Source organism: Talaromyces rugulosus, chromosome V (assembly GCF_013368755.1).
Source record: "Talaromyces rugulosus chromosome V, complete sequence".
Taxonomy (NCBI): Eukaryota; Fungi; Ascomycota; class Eurotiomycetes; order Eurotiales; family Trichocomaceae; genus Talaromyces; species Talaromyces rugulosus.
In genome coordinates, this window is record NC_049565.1 from 243,939 (window position 1) to 263,384 (window position 19,446).

Here is a 19,446-nt window from a genome sequence, read left to right on the forward strand (position 1 = left end):
GCAGCGTTGATTAATGAATGCAAATAATTGTTCAAAGTGGAAGAAGCGCAGCCGAGGGGAAGGAAGAGCCTCTTCTGCCCCTTGCTGAAGGGCACCGCCCGGCCCGATGAGGTCATCCCTCCCGGGCCCGCGTAACATTACTTACCTAGCACTGACTACTTGGACCGTATTGATTATTCAATGTAGCATGCTTCCTAATTATTCTTCTGGCCGCGTAAATTAACATGTGTCTTTTGTATTCGCAGCAAACGCCAAACCCTCCATGTGGAACAACGCTCAGGCAAAATGTGACACGTCAAGTCTACTTTGCAACCAGAGGAATGCTTTCAACCTGTTACACAATGTTAGCCCATGTGTTTGTAAATCGATGTCTGCCCCGTGTGTAGACTTACTAGTTCCTCCAATGTCTTGGCTATGCGATCCAGATTGTGGTCGATCGACAGCAGCACATCGAGCTGTAGTTCCTTCTCGTCCTTCGATGCGTTTGCCAGCATTGGTGGTGGTGATTCTGCTTTTACCGTGTTGCGGCCGTGAACTTGCTTATCCAGATCGTCCTGGATCTGCAGGCTGATCCTTCGGCTCTCACAAAACTTTGCAGATGCCCGTGAGAATCCATTGGCGGCGTCCTGTTTTCCTTTCACCTGAGGGGGTGTTTTTGGGTGCTGTTTTCGTTAGTATAAACTTAGGTGTCTTGAGGGAAGGTGATACCTGTGGTGTTTGGAAGATACTGGACCCCGGACGCGGTGGGAGACGCGTTAGATGGGCTCATAGTCTTCGCTTTTGGTGTGCTTGGTTGCTCCATGACAACTTCGACATGTGGGAGCTTCTTCTTCTTCAGCTTCTTGCTGACATTGTGACTTGTTGTGGAGGCTTCACATTGTTTTTTTCTTTTGACGTCCTTCATTTTGCAGGGCTGTGGTGATTACAACAGACGAAGAGTCTGGATTTGATATGGTCTTGTTGTTTTCGAAAGCGCGCGGAGACAAACAAGGAGCGTTGTGTGTTTACAGACCAGCCCCGTCATGTGATATCAGGTCTCCATATGCTCACCGCCCGTGCTGGCCGCTGAAAGTATCTCTCTTATTTATTACAAGTATTTTATGCTTTCAAGAAAGAAAAAAAAAAGGAACAGAGAAAAAAGAACTTGCTAGTGGGATACATCTGTCTCCCTTTCCCTTCTCCCATCCACCATTCTCGAACATCCTGGCCAGGAATCTGGCAACTTCCTTCCCCTGTCAACCCATTGTTTGTTTACATCGCTCTCTCTCAGGTCACAACGCCCAAACGTCTGGCAGTAGCATTCTTGAGGGTTGAGGCAATACTGCGGAGGCTTGCCGAATATCACTGTATTTGAGTCAGATCGCTGCTCTTTAAACAGGTACTTGAGAAGAGAAAGCTTACTGTGCCAGGAGTACTCCAGAATCTCGTTGGCGACCTCATCTTCCAGAGGCGTGTTCATCAGCCACTGTCGATATTTGATGTAATCTTCTCGCGGTCTCTCAAGAATCTTGTCTCGAGACACAGCAAACTGGTTGCCAGTCGGTACCCCAACTACTTCAGGCAACTCAACACCGGGGAACAGATTAATGAATTCGAAAGGATATTCCAGTTCTGCTGGCTTCAATGTGTTTATCGTCTTCTCGCGCGTGAGCTGTGCAGGCTCGAGCTGCGCGGGACATCCCCATTGCAGCGCACAACGCAGGTTCACGTATCCCGCAGATTGAACGAAAGAGGTTTGCAGGTCGACGACTGAAATTACATTGTCTAGCCACACCTGTTAGCACTTTTATCACGCTAGTTCCTACCAGAACACAAAAAAAAAAAAGGAAACTCACCATAAAGAGGATTATCATTAGACCATATATACCGTTTGTCACGCAAAAAGACCGTCACGTCGGGCAGGGTGCGATACCGGTCGATTATAAAAGTCAAATAAGCCATTGCCTGGCCGCCCTTAGTTGAAGGCACAGAAGGAGAAAGAGTGTGCGGGTCGTCGAGACGGTAAATGTTGGCAGGCCAGCTGCTCAGATGATCATGGATCCATGATATGTTGCTTCCCCGGGTTGTCGACAGGACCAGCTCGAGTTTGCTCAGGGTGGTGTTGCACAAGCCTGGATAAATATTTTTATTGTTGAAGATGCTTGTATGGGTGGTGAGTTTGCGGCCCATCAGTAGAAGGCAGATGACAAGGCCTGTACATGAGAAGAAATGAAAGTAGGAAGAGCGCTTCGGGCTCGGTTGAGGGGTGGTGCAACAATCCTCGTGAATGGTCGGAAGTCTCTCTCTTTTGGGGAACAAAAACGGCCTGTTGTCTTGGGCCATGGTTCGAAATGGTATAAAAAGCCAAAGGATACTGTATATGCCGTCACCAGGACGGGGTATGCAAAAAAAAAAAAAATGAAAACTCCGATGATACAGATGCAGATACTGATGCAAAGAATATGCAAAGAAACAGATTGAACATTGAAAGAAAGTCCGAGCTGTTATATACCGAGTCGAGGCATATTTTTAGACACAAACAAGGACTTTATCTAAACAAGGTGAAACGACATGCGGCGATAAAACGCACTGCGAGCGGCCAATCAGGGCGGCGTACCGCCCGTGATAAAAATAGAGACAGATCCCGCGGTTCTGATTGGCGTATGGTCACTAGCCAGCGCTAATAGTGGAGTAGAATGGGGAGTCTTGGCGCCAGTAGATCGCGCCAAGCATCTTTTAGCGCCGTATATGATTGGCCAGCTGGTCTATCTATATCTATATTCTATATATACATGTCTACATTATATTGCCAAGGCACACTCTTGGTATAGTATACACCCTTTACCATGTCAGTTGTAGTTCCCGTCTGCAGCCGCTAGCTTAACGAGTTGTGTTTTCTCAAGTCTCAGGGAAAGATCTACTTGGATTCTTGTGATAACTTTATAAATGTCGCTGCCTGATACCTTGATGTTAATTACAGAGGCAAGGGCTGTGAATAGAATTCCACAGATCCAGGACATTTGCGAAAAAGCGTAATCTTAAGCATAACTATGTTTTCATAATGTAAGTAGATCAACAACTATACCTACTGCGTTGGTTGGGCATAGTCTGCGGCGTCTTCCATCAAGCCGAGCCCACGTACTTGGGGGGATCACAGAACTTCTCCTTGGCAAAGGACGTGATGCCGTGCACCCCCAGGATGCCAATCCCCCCGCCTAGTCCAATACATTGCGCCGCTAGTCCTACCTTTTGGGTAATGGGCTCTTTGTTTCCAGATCAGTAGGCGTTCAGAGCAACCGGGGTGATGACTTACCAGGGGAAAGGGTCTTGAGCGCACCACCGGAGATTCCCACCAGGAGAAAGGTGTGGCCTGCACAGTCCACCATGCTCCACACATCGTCTTTGCCCTCCCAGATGGTCTGGGTCTCCTTGACTCTAATGGTGATTTCCAGGGCGTAGGTGATCACCTCGATGACCACATCCACCACCGCCCGGATTTTATCCTTGAGCTCGCCGATAAATTTCGCAGAGAGATGGAGAAGGAAGGCCACCAGGCTGGAGAGCATCGAGACCAGCCAGCTGGCCAGCCGCAGGACGTGCGCGGGGAGTTTCTCGTTGGATGGAACAGAGAACAGGTGGTAGAACAGCAGGCCAGTGTCAATCAGCACCCCCCAGTTAAAGGCGTTGCCATTGCCTGCCGCTGCCGCTGCCGCCGCCAGCGCGGCCAGGGGAGCGCTGGGCGAGGTCGACGGGGGCCGACCGCCGCTATGCAAGCCGCCGAAGGAGACTACGGCGAAGAGGGTGGAGATGCCCATGGCGGCGAGGCCTGCGATGTTGGCGAACTTGTTGAATGGCAGCAGGCCTTGCTCGGCCACTGTGCCGCGCACTACTTGGTCCATCATCGAGTGATAGTCGCCCGCCTGGAAGGTCGGGAGCGCGGCATTGCTGACCAGCTTTGCGATGACCGTCGCGGGGATTGCAATGATCAAGGCCATGACGTTCAGGACCGACAGATCATCCCCGGTCACCAGTTTATAGAGAGCGGAGAAGACGGGGATATCGATCTTCGCATTGAGAAAGTCCTTCAGCTTGCCAAAGAGCGTCTCGACTCCGTTCAAAACGCTCTTGGTTAGACCTTTCACGCCCCCAACCACCTGCGCCAAAAAGTCGGCCAGAATCCGCTCAAACGCGGATTTGGTCGACAGGGACCGTTTGCCGGTAGGCCCGTAGTCGTCCACCAGATTCGTTTGCAACGGCACCACCTGGCCCTCGAACTGGCTGTGGAAGCCCTGCAGCTGGGCATCCCAGGCCCCATCGGGGTCCCCGGGGTAGTACACCACCGCACCGTCTCGGGCGCCGCCATGTTCAAACTGGCGCCGAGTTATGTATGTTAGCTTCGTCTCTCCAAGGAAGACTGAATCGACTAACCTGATACCGCGTCCAGTTGGCCGTCACGGAGCGGCGGGAGATATCCTTGTCCGCATCCTTGCTGGCCGACGCGTCGTCGGCCATGCCGTTGACAGCGTCGACATCGGAGGAGCTGGGCCGCTCCTTCTGGCCCAAGGAATGCTCCATCTGCGCAAAGAAGGTGTCGACCTTGTCTCTCAGCTTGGAGACGTTACCGGCCGCCCAGTCGATACCGTCGTTGGCGATGTTGACAATCGACTGTTGGGCGGCTTTAATGTCCTTCCAGTCAAAGACAAAACCGAGCCACTGGATAAGTTTCTTTCCGAGCTCCAGGGCCTTCTTGATCAGCCAGGAGATGGCCTTGGCAATCTGTGTCAGTGTCTTCATCACCCACCGATACGTCTGCCCAGCGATCTTGACCAGAAACTGAGCTCCGTCAATCACATAGCTCATGACCTTGTCTGCCTGGTGCTCGAGCCAATGCCAGCCGTCCTAGCCAATCGTCAGTTTCTTCCCCCGATGACCGCGGGCAAGCGAAAGAGAGAGAGAGAGAGAGAGAGAGAGAGATTGCGGCTCACCCAAAACATGTCTTTGATGCCTTCCGGCGGCGTGCTGCAGATCTCATCAACCCGATATCCCACGGGCGCTTCCCACGGGCGATTGGCGTCAGCCACCCCGGCGACTAGATACTGGCGCTGTTTCAACGCGGCTTTCAACGCGTCTGCGGCTGCATCGATCTGCTCCTTGTCCAGAGGGCTGTCCTGCATCAGCCGGGTCCCGTCGGGCAGCGTCACGTCCTCAAGGTCCTGCTCGAGCGCCTTGCTCAACCTCTCGTGCACTGGGCTCGACGGATCGACTGTCACGCCTAGTTGCGGATCTGACCCCACCGCGGACACGGTGAAGGTGAAGCTGGAGATATCGTCCGTCGGAATAACGAGCGTCACGTATCCCGCCTGGTCGGTCATCACCGTGACACCGCCAGGAGTAGCGACCACCGGCCGGCCGTTCACAATAATACTAACCTCGCCGGAGGCCCGCAGCGTTACTGGAGAGCTGAGCACCGGCACCCCGGCCGCGCTCAGCGGCATGAGCTGCGTCATGTACGCGGTCACGTCGATGATCTTGGTGAGTGCGGGGGTCACCAACGGCGTCGCGGTCCAGAGCCCGGACACAGAGTCATGTTCCAGAAGCAACAAGTGGCCGTCGGGGGACGCGGAGATGAACTTTTCGGGATCGCTGACAGTCGCCTTCAGGGGGCAGAAGTAGCCCCCTGCACCGTCGGGAATCACCTGCACAGGCAGCTTTAAGGGCGCCAGAGCGAGGTCTGTCTCCAGGTACCCAATCCCCTGCGCCGTATTCTCCGCCCAGATCGAGATGCCTACCGGCGACTGGGTGACCTGTAGAGTCTTGACGGCGGCGAACACCCCGTCCGTTGCGATCAGCTTCATTTTTGGCGCCGCGAGTTCTGTCCCCTTGAACGCATAGAGGCCCGCGCCGCCGACGACTAGATCCGTGTATCCTTCGGCGCCTTGCAAAGTGGCGATGTCACGAGCATCTATTACAAGTCAGCTATGAAGATGCTGTACGCAAAGAACGCTTACCCGATGGACACGGCGTTATCTCGCACACATAGGGATGCGCTTCACCAAAGGTCCGGAACAGCAGGACGCGGTCGCCTAGTCACGGTCAGCACGCGGTAACCACAGGGGATCTAGAATCCTGCCTTGAATCTCGTAGAGGGTGACAAACCCTCGCAGCACCTTGCTGCTCCCCAGCCGAAAGGTCACCGGCTGCACGGCGAAGATCTTGGCCGCGTTCTCGGGCAGGGCGATGTCGTCTTTGCGTGCCCATTCCCATTGTGCAGTGCCAGACTGGTCGTCAACGACTTCCACACGGACCAAGTCCTGCGATTTGTGGATTTCGGTTTGATATGCCAACAGCAGTGGAGGGAACCTGGCCCCGGCCCGCGAAACCCCCTAGCCACCCGTTAGCGATCAGGCCTGATGAGACCGCTCGAGCAAGGCCCCTACCATGTAGATCGAGAAGATGCGCGGCGGCTGGGCTGGGCTGCCTGTCTCCGGCATGAGGAAGCTCGTCAGCCGGGTGGACGGCGAGCCCAGGTCCGCCTCGCGCGGCGTGAAGGGCCGCAGGATATAGACCGCGCTCCCCGAGCCCGCGGGCATGGAGGTGGCCACGGCAATATACAGCGTCGACGACGCCGCGTCCTGCACGACGTCAATCGCGTGGGCGCAGTACTGATCATCGAGACCGAGCATCAGGCCAAAGTCCAGCACGAGCCGCTGGCCCGACAAGGTGATCTTGGAGATGTGGATCTTGTCGTCCGTCCCGATAGAGAAAAGCATGAGAAGGCCGTTTTCATCGCGGACGGCGATAAAGCGGCGAGAGTCGGGAACGGCGACCGCCGCGACATGGTGGGTCAACAGCTCGGAATCGTGGACAATGGTCTCCATGATATGCTGGCGAGGGGCAGCGAGGCAGGCAGATAGATACAATGTGTTGGTGGCGAGGTAGTGGAAAGGAGAAATATACGATTTATTGAGGGCGAGGCAGTGGAAAGGGAAGATGGAGAAATATACGATTTATTGATGGCGAGGCAGTGGAAAAGCGAAGATAACATTGATATAACATTGATATAACATTGCATCCTCTCCTCCTGTTGCTTCCTACGTAGTCAAGTTGGAAAGTTGCCAGCGGACTACTCTCCACCATGCAGTGTAACATGTCAGCTGAAGCCACCACTATGAAACCCCCGCGTTGTGGAACGTCTGTAGATATCTTGGTGGACCGAGCTCTTGCAGAGCCCAGGTGTATATTTCTATGAAACTCCGTCACAGAAGCTCTTGTGTGTATAATATTGGCTCAAGCGAGTAGCTCGTACGGGTCAGCATCATGGTGTCGACATTAACAATCAGATAATCTTATGAAGTACGGATTGCCAAATTTTCAGGACTCCACCGTCTAGTGACTGCAAGGTTTTTGCTCTGTTACATACCACTACGTCTGATGCAGCAAGTGGTAGCACATCTTCTGCATATGAACTTCGAGATTTGGCTTGTCATGCATTATTGAGACTTGACACTTGTGTATATAAAGGCCCAACATCAATAACTATAGAGAACCAAGAATACTTTATATCTCAATAGGTTTTGTAGCTAGAAGTATCTGATTTATCCAATCAGCTACATCTGATGATGATGTTAGATATAGCTTCAATATGCCCTCTGGTCCAGGTAGGACCAGTGAGTATATAGGGAAATTGGGTATAGACTAAAAATCAATAAAGAATAAGGTATCACCGCCACTTCTATATTACACAGCATTTAAAAGATTATAAGTACACTATATCAGAATATTATCTCCTTACTTCTAGCATTGCATTTATCACCATATCAATGCTAATACCAGAAGCAATCTTATAGACTGAGGAATTTTCTCTCCTATTCCTGCCAGGCATGGCCACCTGATAACGATATATATAAAATTCGCGCTTCTATGCCCTCTGGCCCAGGTTGGACCATTGAGCATATAGGAGAACTGGGTATAAACTAAAGATAGGTAAAGAATAAGGCATTACTGCCACTCCTATGTTACACAGCATTGAAAAGACTGTGAGTATGGCTGTTTAACAATATCATCTCCTTACCTCTAGCATTGCATTTGACACCATATCAATGCCAATACCAGAAATAGTCTTGTAGACTGAGGGATTTTTCTCGTGTTCCTCCATGGCTACCTGATGACGACGTATATAAAGTCCACGCTGGTCCACAACTCTTCCGCCTGACAACCAGGCAGTAGCCATCTCATTCAACTAATTCCATGTTCGACTCGTCCGTGCACAATGTCCCTTCCACGCCTTGATGCTGCCACCAGCGGCGTATCTCAGGCAAGGCCTTTTGCTGTTCCATTCATCTACCCCGGCCGCTGACCTGCTCTGCTGTAGATCATTGCGGTATCCCAGGAGGCAGTCAATGATGCGCTGTACTATCTCTTTGACAAACACGAGGAGCTCCGAACCATCCATAGTAGCAGCAAATATGGAGAACTCCAGGCCGACATGGATACGGCTGAGGTTTCCCTGTTGGTCAAAAAGGCCTTCGACACGGTGATGTTCTACTGCAATTTCAGGTCAGGCACATTCCGCCTGAAGGTGGGCAACAGGTACATGTCCCTCTGTGGCCGGGTTCCATTGCGCTTGATTATTCATATTTTCTGCAGACAGCCTCGCAACACGTCCATTGATGTGACCGGCTGGCGGTTTGCTTTTGAGGTCAAATACGGCAAACTGGTGGTGACAGATACCTCCGAGATCGACGAGGTCAAGAGCAAGATTGGCCAGCCGGGCGAATATTCGATCGAACGCATGTTCCTCGACTTCACCAGTAAGTGGTCGTGCAGGTAAACTGTATCATCAGCTAACGCAGCGCTCCGCAGCCAACAAGATCATCTACTTCGACAAGGACCACTCGGATTTCAAGGGCCATGTGTGGGACGAGGACGATCTGGACATCTTCCTAGGCGTCATGCGCCGTTGGGGCGACGGCAAGGAGGGCACCATGAAAGACCCCAAGCTGAGCAGCTTTGGCTACTGCATCGAGACCCAGGCCCCCGAGACGGTCAACATCCCAGCGCCCAGCTTCCCCCCGACGGCGCTACGGCACCAGACATACCCCTATATTGGGCCCGGCAAGCACGAGCCCGACGAAGGGCTGGTCACCGGCAAGGCCAACATGTTGCTCTACGTAGAAATGACCCAGCACAAGGAGTTCCCTACCAACGTACCCGTGCCCTACACGGGGAATTTTGTGGAGCCTGGCATGAAGGCCACCGCCTGTGTGAGCAGCCAGGTCTTCTGGGATTCCTATCTCCTGCGGGATCCTTCGAGCACTCTTCCCTGTCTCCTCCAGGATTTTAATCGGCAGCTGTTTCCCTGGCACAACTCGCTGCGGGCCAAATCAGACCAGAATGATTTTTATCTGCACTGGAACTTTGGGTTCGGCGGCAGCGACGCAACCAGTCAACTGGCCCGCGCGAATATGGACTTTGGCTGGCAGAAGCTCTCGCCCACCAGTTGGGGATGGGATTGTGCTCCAGAGCCCGAGTCCGGAGAGGACAGCACGTGGTGGCCGGTTTATATGGGAATGAAGGGGACAGGAACCGGTGAGCATCAAGCACAGTCACATGATGAGGTTTTATACTCAATGATCAACAGGTTTCATGAAAAATAGGATCTACATTGAGCCTGCCAACAACAAGATTATTCTCGAAGGCTCATCTGTGCTTTCTCTTGATGGTGCCTATTACTTTACCAAGCTGCACACAGGCACTCTTAAGTACACTCCTCCTTTCATCTGATGGTGTGAACATGGTCTGACTAGTCTATAGCAAACACCTGATCATCAAGTGGTATACCGAAATTGAGATGAAATCAGTCCATGATGGCGGCATCGAGATGAAGATGAATCCCGCCACGCTGGAGGAGATCTTTAAGGCGACATACAACGATGGCACCATCCCCTGCGGCGGCGAAAAAGAGCCCGACTTGCCTGGTGTGCCCGAAGATTGGGCGGATGCATTCAACCATATCAACTTCAATAGCATCATCGATTCGCTCACCACGGCACTCCGGTCAACCTCCCGCTTCGTGCTCTCTGGGGGGGATGTCTTCTTCTATAAAAACCCGATCTTCAACAACCACGGGGACTTGTTGGTCGAGGCCACATATAAGGGCTAGCTGGCCAACGATAGGTGATCTATGGTTTTCTCATCGCCTCAGCTGCCTCCTTGGTCAGCCGGTTTGAGAATCCCGTCGAACGGGGCTGGCTGTTAATAATGAAATAGATGTTGCTTTAGCTATGCTCTGGATCAAAAAGCACGGAATACATAAGCAAGATATTTCTCATATAGCCCAATAAGTCCTATCAATAATAGGTGTAGCTTTGTCAGATAGCCCGGACGTCGACATGGCCGATACGCGCAAAGGCTGATTCCCAGCGCATGCTCTATGCTAGGTGACTAGATCTGACCAATTAGAGGCCTCTAATCTAGAGTACTTTTACACTATAAAAATCAAATACTTGTTCAATTTTTATTGGGGATGTTGAATAACTCTACGATTTCTTGGTAGGAAAGGTTGTTCATATTGGAAATCGCCTACAGTGATCGCATGCATGCTGCCGAAGATAACCCTAACGGCCCATGGTTCAATTTTAGCCAGCCAGAGTGGAATTGGGAATAGCTTCGCCTACCTCCCAATGAGGCACCGACGAAGGCCGTTATAAGACGCTCTCGCACACTGAGCAGAGCTTCTCCTTCCTCTTCTCTCCCAACTGTTTTGTTTTCGTTCCATAGTGCCTGGATAGCTTCAAATTCAACTATCTAGATGGGCTGCCGTTACAAGTAATACTATAGTATCTATTATAAGTATTAGTATTAGCTCCATTCTCTAGTAATCATTAAATAATCTTAGAATAGCTTTTAGCAGCCCGTCCCAATCTAGTTCGTGCGGCCGCCGCTATAAGTGCGACATGAGAGCGGCCAGAATGCAGCAACTTGCAAGGGCATCGCCCGTCTCGCCCGTTGATATCTAGAGCCTACAATAAAGAGAGATCCCAGTAAGCATAACAGCTTACATGCAATGTGCGCATCCCGACTGCAACGACTGGAAAGTCTGGGCTGTGAATTTCAAACCCTGTTCATGTACAAACTCCTAACTATTGTTGTAAGTTGCAACTATATGGTGGGTCCTGCAGCTTCTTTTATTGGCTGACAGTAGCAGCCAATGGGCAGCCGCATCTTGGGGCATGTGTCCCACTATCAGCCGGCGATAAGCAAATTCTAGCCTCCAGATCCAGCTTCACATCTGTTTCCTCCTCTCTCTCTCGTTGTATATCCATCTAAATTATATACGCAAGCATCTTCTCCATCTTCTAGTAATTCCTCCCACGCTCGCCCATCATTCCTCCGGTTACTTGCAGCTGGACTACTGTGCGTGCACTGCAAGGTGGGGGACGTCACAAGGCCCGATTCTTATCAGCTCGTATCACCAATAACAACGTGAGTTCTTTGCTTTCCCTCTCCGAGCACTCTCCTTGCTTTTTTTTCCCTGCACGATCCAGCGTGGTCCATGGGCTTCTCGGCGTCATCGCGTGCTGTCATGATCGGCAGTGTGTACTCCAAAAGATGGACGAGGTGTCGAATGAGACTGGGCGCTGCTGCAGAAACTACTTTTTGTCGCGTTAGCCGCTATAGACCCAGCAGCAAGCTACGTTATATGGCGACGGGGACGATACAGTCAGATGGCCGCATACGCAATTGGCGTCGGGCCATGCAGGCTATCTGGATGTACCTGCCTGTTCCATCTTGCGCTTCTGCACGCCAAGCGTCAAATCGTCGTTGAGATCACGCTTTACGGATAGCCATGGAGCCTTGCAGCTTGGTTACACGCCGCCCTAAGTCGCTGCTGCTGGCTCTTCGTTTCCAAGAAGGGACTTCTGGATAGCATTCTCCTCCAGCAAATTCGCCCACGTTTGACCATTTGTGCACAACCTGTCTATACAATTTCCGCAGTCCAGACCCAATTTCCACGTTGATCCATCTATACACCAAGAACATCCAGAACAAACGCGATCATGGAGTGTAAAGCTAATTATCTGAGCCAGCTTGCTTTGCGGTTAGACTACTCGACCTCTCGAAAACGCCGTACCGGTCCTCATCCTGCCAGTGTCGGCCGGAAACTACCGCTCTCAGCAAACGTCTACTACCTAGCTCTCATGGGAAAGACTCCTCATGTTGGTGTCATAGGAGCCGGAGTGTCTGGGCTCAGGTGTGCCGACATTCTGGGCCAGAATGGTGTCAAAGTCACCATCCTGGAAGCGCGGGATCGGATTGGCGGCAGGGTACAATCTCCTTATTCTGAATTGTGAATTTTCCTGCTAACTAGTGTCCGTAGATAACTCAGGCTGATGTTGGTGGATATTCGGTTGACCTGTTTGTCATGCCCTCGGACTTGTGGTGGAGAAGACAAGCTAAAAATTTGTGATAGAGGAGCAAACTGGATACATGGGACCGAAGGAAACCCCGTGGACCAGATCAGCCGAATATCAGGTACAACTACTTGTGAATGGGACGGGGAAGAAACCGTCTTTGATACTTCCGGCAAGCTTCTTGACGAAGCTACCACTTTGAAGATCGCAGAGTGGATGTGGACCACGGTCGACAAGGGCTTTGACTTCAGCACCAGATCAAAAGACACTATACCACCCGAAATGAGTTTATTCGATTTTTGTTGCCAGCAACTCGAGCAGACTGATTTCACTGCGGAGGAAAAGGCCGCATGTAAGGAGTTTGCCAAGTTCTGGGGTGCATATGTCGGCGAGCCCGTGGAGCGGCAAAGTATGAAATTCTTCTGTCTCGAAGAATGCATAGAAGGGAGTAAGTGCTTTTCAATCAAAGTTGTTGTCTTTGGGTACTGATTTGTTGCAGCGAATTTATTCGTCGCGTCAACATATAAGAACATCCTCAGCCATATCTCGCAGCTGGCTCTTCAACGTGCTGATCTTTGTCTGAATTCTCCCGTGGTCAGTATACAGGCCGCGAAAAGAGATTTGACACGCGATCGCCAAATCACCGTCACAACAGCCGGCGGTCAGAAATACCACTTTGACGACGTGATCGTCACATGTCCATTGGGATGGCTAAAGAAGAACAAATCTGTTTTTAATCCGACATTACCCCCGCGCCTCTCGTCCGCCATTGACAGCATATCGTACGGTAGGCTTGAGAAGATCTACGTGAGCTTCCCTCGCGCCTTTTGGAACATTCCTACCAAACACACACCGAATGGTGGTGGCGAAATGACAGTTGTCAATGGGTCCGACATCACCCTGAATGTAAATACTGGCCACCACCCTCCGGTGCATACACAGTGGCTGCAGCCAGACTACGTCAAAGCGCCTTCGACTGAGGGAAGCTGGAATATGCAGTGTGTTTCGCTCGCTGCTCTCCCAGAAAATTGTGCACACCCGACGCTGTTGTTCTATATTTATGGCCCATGCGCCGCCCACGTGGTATCGAACATCAAGGACCTCGATGAGGCTTCCCCCGCATACTACGAGTTTCTCGACGATTTCGTCCGCCCATTCTACTCTCTCCTTCCAGGCTATTCGAATTCAACAAACTGCAAGCCCACCGACTTTCTTGCCTCAAAATGGATTTCCGACGACTACGCCGGCAACGGCTCATATTCTAATTTCCAAGTCGGCCTTGAAGCCGGCGACAAAGATATCGAGACTATGCGCATTGGCGTGGGCCCTGATCGCGGAATCTGGTTTGCCGGCGAACACACGGCCCCTTTTGTCGGACTGGGCACAACAACAGGCGCTTATTGGAGTGGCGAGCGCGCGGCGGGCCAGATTTGCGATTTGTATAGTTTGGGTCAGTTGGGACTTGGGGTGAGAAAGGATGACTCCTTGCCCATGGGCACCAACCCCGGGGTGAGTTCGGGGAACACAATGTTTCACAAGGGAAACAATGCTAGTCCCCGGGCTTCGACGACTATTTTGGCCACTGCGGTGGAGAGCCAGTAAGATTATTGTGTGTGCATTGTACGGAGTCTTGTACTGTTTCTGTTGGTGAACATATTACTCTGTACCTTGGCAGAATTGCATTACTTTGCTGTATATTGCTCATACATCTTCTCTCTATGTACGCTATTTATCAATGTCTTTGATATATTCTCAGATAGGAATTCTCCAATCAGTTCATTTTTACATAAATTGATCGTATAAAATAAATAAAACAAATAAACAATCATTCATCGTCGTCTACACCATACACCTTCAAATCTTGATCCATCCCCTTCAACGCATACACCGCGCTTTCACTACCTCCAAAAAGCTTTAGCTTTCGCTGGCCCCGATACTCCAGCCCGATTTTCTCCAGCACGCGCGCGCTGCGCTTGTTGTCTTTGCCACAAAAGCCAAACACGCCATCAATTCCCAAACTTTTTTGTGCATACTCCAACAGACTAGCAGCAGCCTCGGTGGCATAGCCCTTGCCGCTCTGGTCCGGCAGGATAGTGTATCCAATATCCGGCCTCGAGTAAGCATTGGGCGGTTCGCCTTTCATCAAGGACGCGATGCCTATGGGTTTACTTTCTGATAGCGTAGCGCCCACGTGCGGTTTGAGCGAGACGAGGAATTGGTGATGGCCATTTCGTTTGTAGCCTGCTTGCACCTGGTTGCGGAGAAATTTTGCTGCTTTTTCGGTATTGTCAATGCCCGTTTTGCCGCAGGATTGGATAAAGTCGTCGGTATTCCACAGCTGGACGAGAAACGCAGCGTGGGCTGGATCGTCGGGTTGGAAATAGGAGATATGAAGGTGCTCCGTTGGGATGCTGAATGTGGGTGGGAAGTCGGAGTCTGCCATTTTATTTTGTTTTATATTCGTTTTTCTTCTTCTTTTTCTGGCAATTGGTGTATTCTTCAATTTTGCTTTTTAATAGAAAGATGTATGCTTCACACTAATGGATGGGATCGCTAAGTATTTTGCAAGAGCAAGCAAGAATTAATCACCTTTAATACCTATCAAATGAGTCATTATTATTAACACTATCGTGCTCTTCAGGTTACAATCAGCAAAAGCTAGCGTAAACTCAATCAGACGCAGCGCTAATAAGAGTCGCTTAAGTGGATAAAATAGGGTTGGCCTAAATCGGGCCTTAACAAGCGACCCACTCAGGTATTTTTTTGGTAGACTATGAAATTATACAAATAAAAATAGGATAAATATATACAAAAAAAAAATTCCATAGATAGTGGTTCTAACTTCTAACCCACTTGCTCAGCGACCTTGAGCCCGGCTGCCCGCCCCGAAAAGATGCATCCTCCTAGGAATGTCCCCTCTAGAGAGCTATACCCATGCACGCCGCCTCCGCCAAAACCAGCAACTTCCCCAGCAGCATACAGATTTGGGAACGGTGTCCCGTCCGGACGCAGCACATTCGAATCCAGATCTGTCTGAAGCCCGCCTAGCGACTTTCGCGTCAGCAGGTTCATGCGCACTGCAATCAACGGGCCATGCTTGGGATCCAGGATCTTGTGCGGTTTGGCAACTCTGCCGCGTTTTTCTGTCGGGTAGTTTCGTGCGTTCTGGATCAGCATCACCTGTGCGTCCTTGCTGTACTGGTTTTCGAATTGCATGTCTCGAAGGTTGATCTCTCGTCGCACATCTTCAACATCCAGCTGAGGCCCGTCTCTCTCCTTGGCGAGCCTGTTCATTCCGGCTACCAAGTCGGACAATGAAGATTCGACGACAAAGTCCTCCCCGTGCTTCATAAATGCTTGGACAGGGCCGGTGGGCGACGATCCGAAAATCCGCCAAAGCATTCCCAGGATGCTCTTGTTGGTCACATCTGGGTTCTGCTCGGAGCCGGAGAGCCCGAATTCTCGGGAAATAATGGTTTGGTCGAGTATAAACCAGGTATAATCGTACCCAGTGCTGCATATATGCTTCAGAGTAGCAAGGGTGTCGCAGCCTGGGAAGAGAAAAGCTGGTAGTCGACTACCGGTGGCATCTAACCAAAGGGAGGATGGGCCGGGGAGAACGCGGATTCCATGCTGAGGCCAAATAGAGTTCCAATTATGTAACCCTTCGGTATAGTGCCACATGCGGTCACTGTTGATCACGTTCGCTCCGGCTTCTTGTGCGATATCAATCATTCTTCCATCAACGTGTGCCGGGACGCCAACGACAAACGACTTGGGCACATGCGGACCAAGCCGATCAACCGGCCAGTTCTTCTTCACCATGTCAACATTGCCGCCGATGCCGCCACTGGTGATGACGATATTGCTGCCATACAATTCAAAAGTGTCGATTGTCTCACGGCTACTCGCGACTCCTCGTGCCGTATCAGATGGCTCAAGGATATGACCGCGGACTCCGATCGCAGCGCCAGTGCTCTCGTCGACAATCAGCTCGTCGACTCGGTGTCGAAACTTGAAGTCGACAATGCCCTTTTTGGCTGCCTCACGCACGGGCTTTTCAAAGGCTTCTAGAACTGCGGGACCTGTTCCCCAGGTAAGATGAAAGCGCGGGACTGAATTCCCATGGCCGGTGGCACTCCCATCGCCTCGCTCGGCCCATCCAACATTCGCAAACGAGATACCGGCGTTCTTCACATATGTTTCCATATGGTCAGTCGCAAAGTTGACAAACGCCTCGGCCCATTTCTTCGGCCAAAAGTCGTCTTCACGGTCGAATCTTGCACTGTTGAACCAGTCTTGCATTGCCAGCTCGCGACTGTCCTTGATTCCGAGAAAGCGCTGGTTGGACGAATTGACGCAGAATATGCCACCTAGCGACCAGAATGCCTGTCCACCCAGGTTGGCTTCGTTTTCTTGGTCGACAATAACGACATGTACTTGTTTTTTGGCGAGTTCTGTGGCGGCGACAAGCCCAGCCAGGCCCCCGCCGACAATGATGACGGGCGCGGTCATTGTTACTATTCAATGCGCTTGCTGTCTTTGCGTAGGTGGCGTATGGATTTTGATGTGCGAGTAAAGGAGACTCGCATTGCAGAACCCACTCTAAAGCATGGTGGACAATGCGGGAGGTCAGCCTGGGGAACTCGGGAGAGGATGACACCGCTATATTTAACCTCGGCTCGGTCAGCATGATATCAGATGATTTTAATGCAGACTAAAAGCAAAGTAGGCTAGGTAGTCACGGCTAAATTGAAGAAGTCCATTCTGTTGGACCTGACATTGATTTTTTCAACTTTAGTAACAAATCAATTCTCTTCGCCTTGCTCTGACAGGGTCTCGCGGCTTATCCAACAGCTTACACGCTTACTCAGACTTGCTTAACTATTCAGTCAGAACCTTGGTTAAATGCTTGCTCAGCAATTTGTTGGGTTGTTTGAAGACTTCTGGAAATAGACAGTGTCAAGTATTACACTATTCGACTGTATTGGGAAGCTATACATTCAGGACATATGCTACCTATCAATTCATGTACAATGGTGACCAGTCACAGCTTGTAGAAAAGATAACAAATACACGAGAATTCAAGTGAAGGGGAAAAAAAAGGAAAAGAAAAGAAACACCAGCCTTGAAAGATGAAACCAAACTCCTAACAACCCGAATATTGTCTCCGTACTCCCAGAGTAAACAAACATGAATGGGCAGCCTCTCTTGCGTTAGGGTATCAAGGCACGATATTGCCAAACGCCGTCGCAGATGAAGAAATTCTTGCTAAAAAAAAAAAAAAAAAAAAAAGAGAATATGAAACAATGAACCCCATACTGTTTTCAGTCGAATACAGTATCTAAATCATCCACGGGTATAGTGTGCCCTCACGATGGTCAAGTGACAATTCTGTTCCGGAAAAAGTACAGAATCAATCTTCCCAGATAGTCTCTAGGTCTAGATCTTGACGACGCTCGGCTCCACAGACACTCCACCGCTTCCGTTTGTCGGCCCTTGGTCCGTAGCCACGTGTGGTGCCCGAAGGAGGGTTTTCGAGGTTCGAACGTCGACGCATACTGTCGGCATCAGCATTGTCGGCTGCCGCCTTCAACCGTGCTATTTCTTCTGCTTCCACGGCTTCGGCCTCTTCATCCGGAATATCGGGTATTGTTTCGAGGGAGGAAATACTGGGACTCCGCGAGCGTAAACTCGTTGGCGTCGAGGGCATCGACGAACCCGACGAGGCAGGAATGGCGGGGAACGGTTCATTAAATTTAGTAGGCAGCATCACGGGCGAGGAGTGTGATGATGATGGGCTACTGCTGGCTGGGTTGCTAGTGACGCTCACAAAACTGGTATGGAGCGGGGCGGTGTACGGCCGTCTAGCACCACGGGAGAAGGTATTGTGCATGGGCGGCGGCAATGGGGGAGAGGTCGGAATCTCCGGGGAAGCGGGCCATGGATTTTGCGATAGTTCTAGCTCTGCATGTTCGGAGATGGTCTCTGAAATGTTCAGCGAGCCCGATCCCAGTGGGCGGATGTCGTCTAGACCTCGTAGCGGACTGTGCCTTCGCATCGCACGCTCCATGGGGCTCTCGGGTCTTGGTATGTTCGGAGGCTGCTCGTAGCGACCACGTGAGTCTAATCCTGGCGAGGAATGGGCTCTGGTCATCCCATGTGGCAAAGTGCTGGCAAGTGAGCGCGATCGAGCGTGAGTTCGAGACAACGGCGAGCGATTCCGCGGCGGCACCAGGAAGGAGTTGGAAGGCGGGCGGATGGGGAGAGAGAGGAAAGCGTCGCTTGTCGCTTTGTCGCTGGCCATCGGATTGTTGTCTCTGGATGAAGAGCGAGACGGGCTGGGACTCGGGCTCGGCGGGAGCCGTATTTGTTCTGGGGGAACCAGTGATTCTGTCATGATGATGATGGCGAGTGAGCTGCTGCTATTACCGCTGCTGCTGATAACGACGACGACGACAAGATGAAGATGTTGATCAGAGAGACACGCCAAAGAGCGACAAGGCTGCTCTCATGCTGCCTGCGATGGCAGCTGCCAGCACGGCGGTTGTTCAGCGGAGATCGACGTCGACTGGAAGCATGGAGAAAGTCGCCGCCGGCTTGTTCATCGAGACTTGACCTGTCAGCGAAGGGAGGCTGAGCAAGGAGATGGATGGGGTGCTGTGGGGGAGAGTGCGAGAGTGCGAGAGAGGGAGAAAAAGAGAGGGAGAAGTTGAATCCAGGTGAACGCGACTGAAAGGGGTGGGGCCATCAATCAAGGCGGTTGGGGCGGTGTCGCTGTCGCTGTCACCTGCGCTCTCCTCGCTATTGTTGCCATATCATAATAATTATATTATTGTTATTATTATTCGTACATGGTACATACTAGAGTCATGTATATTGCGCCTATCTTATTCTCATTGCTCGGTTCCTGCGTCCGATGATGCGTCATGTCGGGTTCGATTACATCTTATTTGCCACAGACCTGGTGACCAGACTGGTCAACCACGTTCTGGAACCCGCCGTTTGCAGCGTGTAAGTGTTGCTTCACATGAAAGTAGATAGAGTTTAAAGC

At 51.2% G+C, this 19,446-nt stretch overlaps 7 protein-coding genes across 7 annotated transcripts; 2 read left to right on the plus strand and 5 right to left on the minus strand.

Annotated features, from left to right (window-relative positions):
- Positions 1–301: 301 nt before the first annotated feature.
- TRUGW13939_08640 (uncharacterized protein) lies at positions 302–2,322 on the minus strand (the record flags this gene model as incomplete). Its single annotated transcript, XM_035491770.1, has 4 exons — positions 302–331; positions 393–662; positions 1,256–1,764; positions 1,836–2,322. 4 exons carry the CDS (start codon positions 2,320–2,322, stop codon positions 302–304), a joined length of 1,296 nt encoding a protein of 431 aa, XP_035347663.1.
- A 780-nt stretch (positions 2,323–3,102) lies between these two features.
- Positions 3,103–6,857, minus strand: TRUGW13939_08641 (uncharacterized protein; the record flags this gene model as incomplete). The annotated part of the gene is made up of 6 exons (XM_035491771.1): positions 3,103–3,221; positions 3,293–4,349; positions 4,408–4,878; positions 4,965–5,941; positions 6,071–6,362; positions 6,417–6,857. The coding sequence occupies 6 exons, from the start codon at positions 6,855–6,857 to the stop codon at positions 3,103–3,105; spliced, it is 3,357 nt and encodes a 1,118-aa protein (XP_035347664.1).
- Positions 6,858–8,248: 1,391 nt separating this feature from the next.
- TRUGW13939_08642 (uncharacterized protein) lies at positions 8,249–10,141 on the plus strand (the record flags this gene model as incomplete). Its single annotated transcript, XM_035491772.1, has 6 exons — positions 8,249–8,284; positions 8,351–8,568; positions 8,626–8,789; positions 8,842–9,567; positions 9,620–9,740; positions 9,793–10,141. The coding sequence occupies 6 exons, from the start codon at positions 8,249–8,251 to the stop codon at positions 10,139–10,141; spliced, it is 1,614 nt and encodes a 537-aa protein (XP_035347665.1).
- Positions 10,142–12,038: 1,897 nt separating this feature from the next.
- Positions 12,039–13,994, plus strand: TRUGW13939_08643 (uncharacterized protein; the record flags this gene model as incomplete). The annotated part of the gene is made up of 4 exons (XM_035491773.1): positions 12,039–12,305; positions 12,359–12,396; positions 12,452–12,840; positions 12,892–13,994. 4 exons carry the CDS (start codon positions 12,039–12,041, stop codon positions 13,992–13,994), a joined length of 1,797 nt encoding a protein of 598 aa, XP_035347666.1.
- A 223-nt stretch (positions 13,995–14,217) lies between these two features.
- Positions 14,218–14,835, minus strand: TRUGW13939_08644 (uncharacterized protein; the record flags this gene model as incomplete). Its single annotated transcript, XM_035491774.1, has 1 exon — positions 14,218–14,835. The coding sequence occupies one exon, from the start codon at positions 14,833–14,835 to the stop codon at positions 14,218–14,220; it is 618 nt and encodes a 205-aa protein (XP_035347667.1).
- Positions 14,836–15,236: 401 nt separating this feature from the next.
- On the minus strand, positions 15,237–16,907 carry TRUGW13939_08645 (uncharacterized protein; the record flags this gene model as incomplete). Its single annotated transcript, XM_035491775.1, has 1 exon — positions 15,237–16,907. The coding sequence occupies one exon, from the start codon at positions 16,905–16,907 to the stop codon at positions 15,237–15,239; it is 1,671 nt and encodes a 556-aa protein (XP_035347668.1).
- Positions 16,908–17,808: 901 nt separating this feature from the next.
- On the minus strand, positions 17,809–18,792 carry TRUGW13939_08646 (uncharacterized protein; the record flags this gene model as incomplete). Its single annotated transcript, XM_035491776.1, has 1 exon — positions 17,809–18,792. The coding sequence occupies one exon, from the start codon at positions 18,790–18,792 to the stop codon at positions 17,809–17,811; it is 984 nt and encodes a 327-aa protein (XP_035347669.1).
- Between the last annotated feature and the right edge of the window lie 654 nt (positions 18,793–19,446).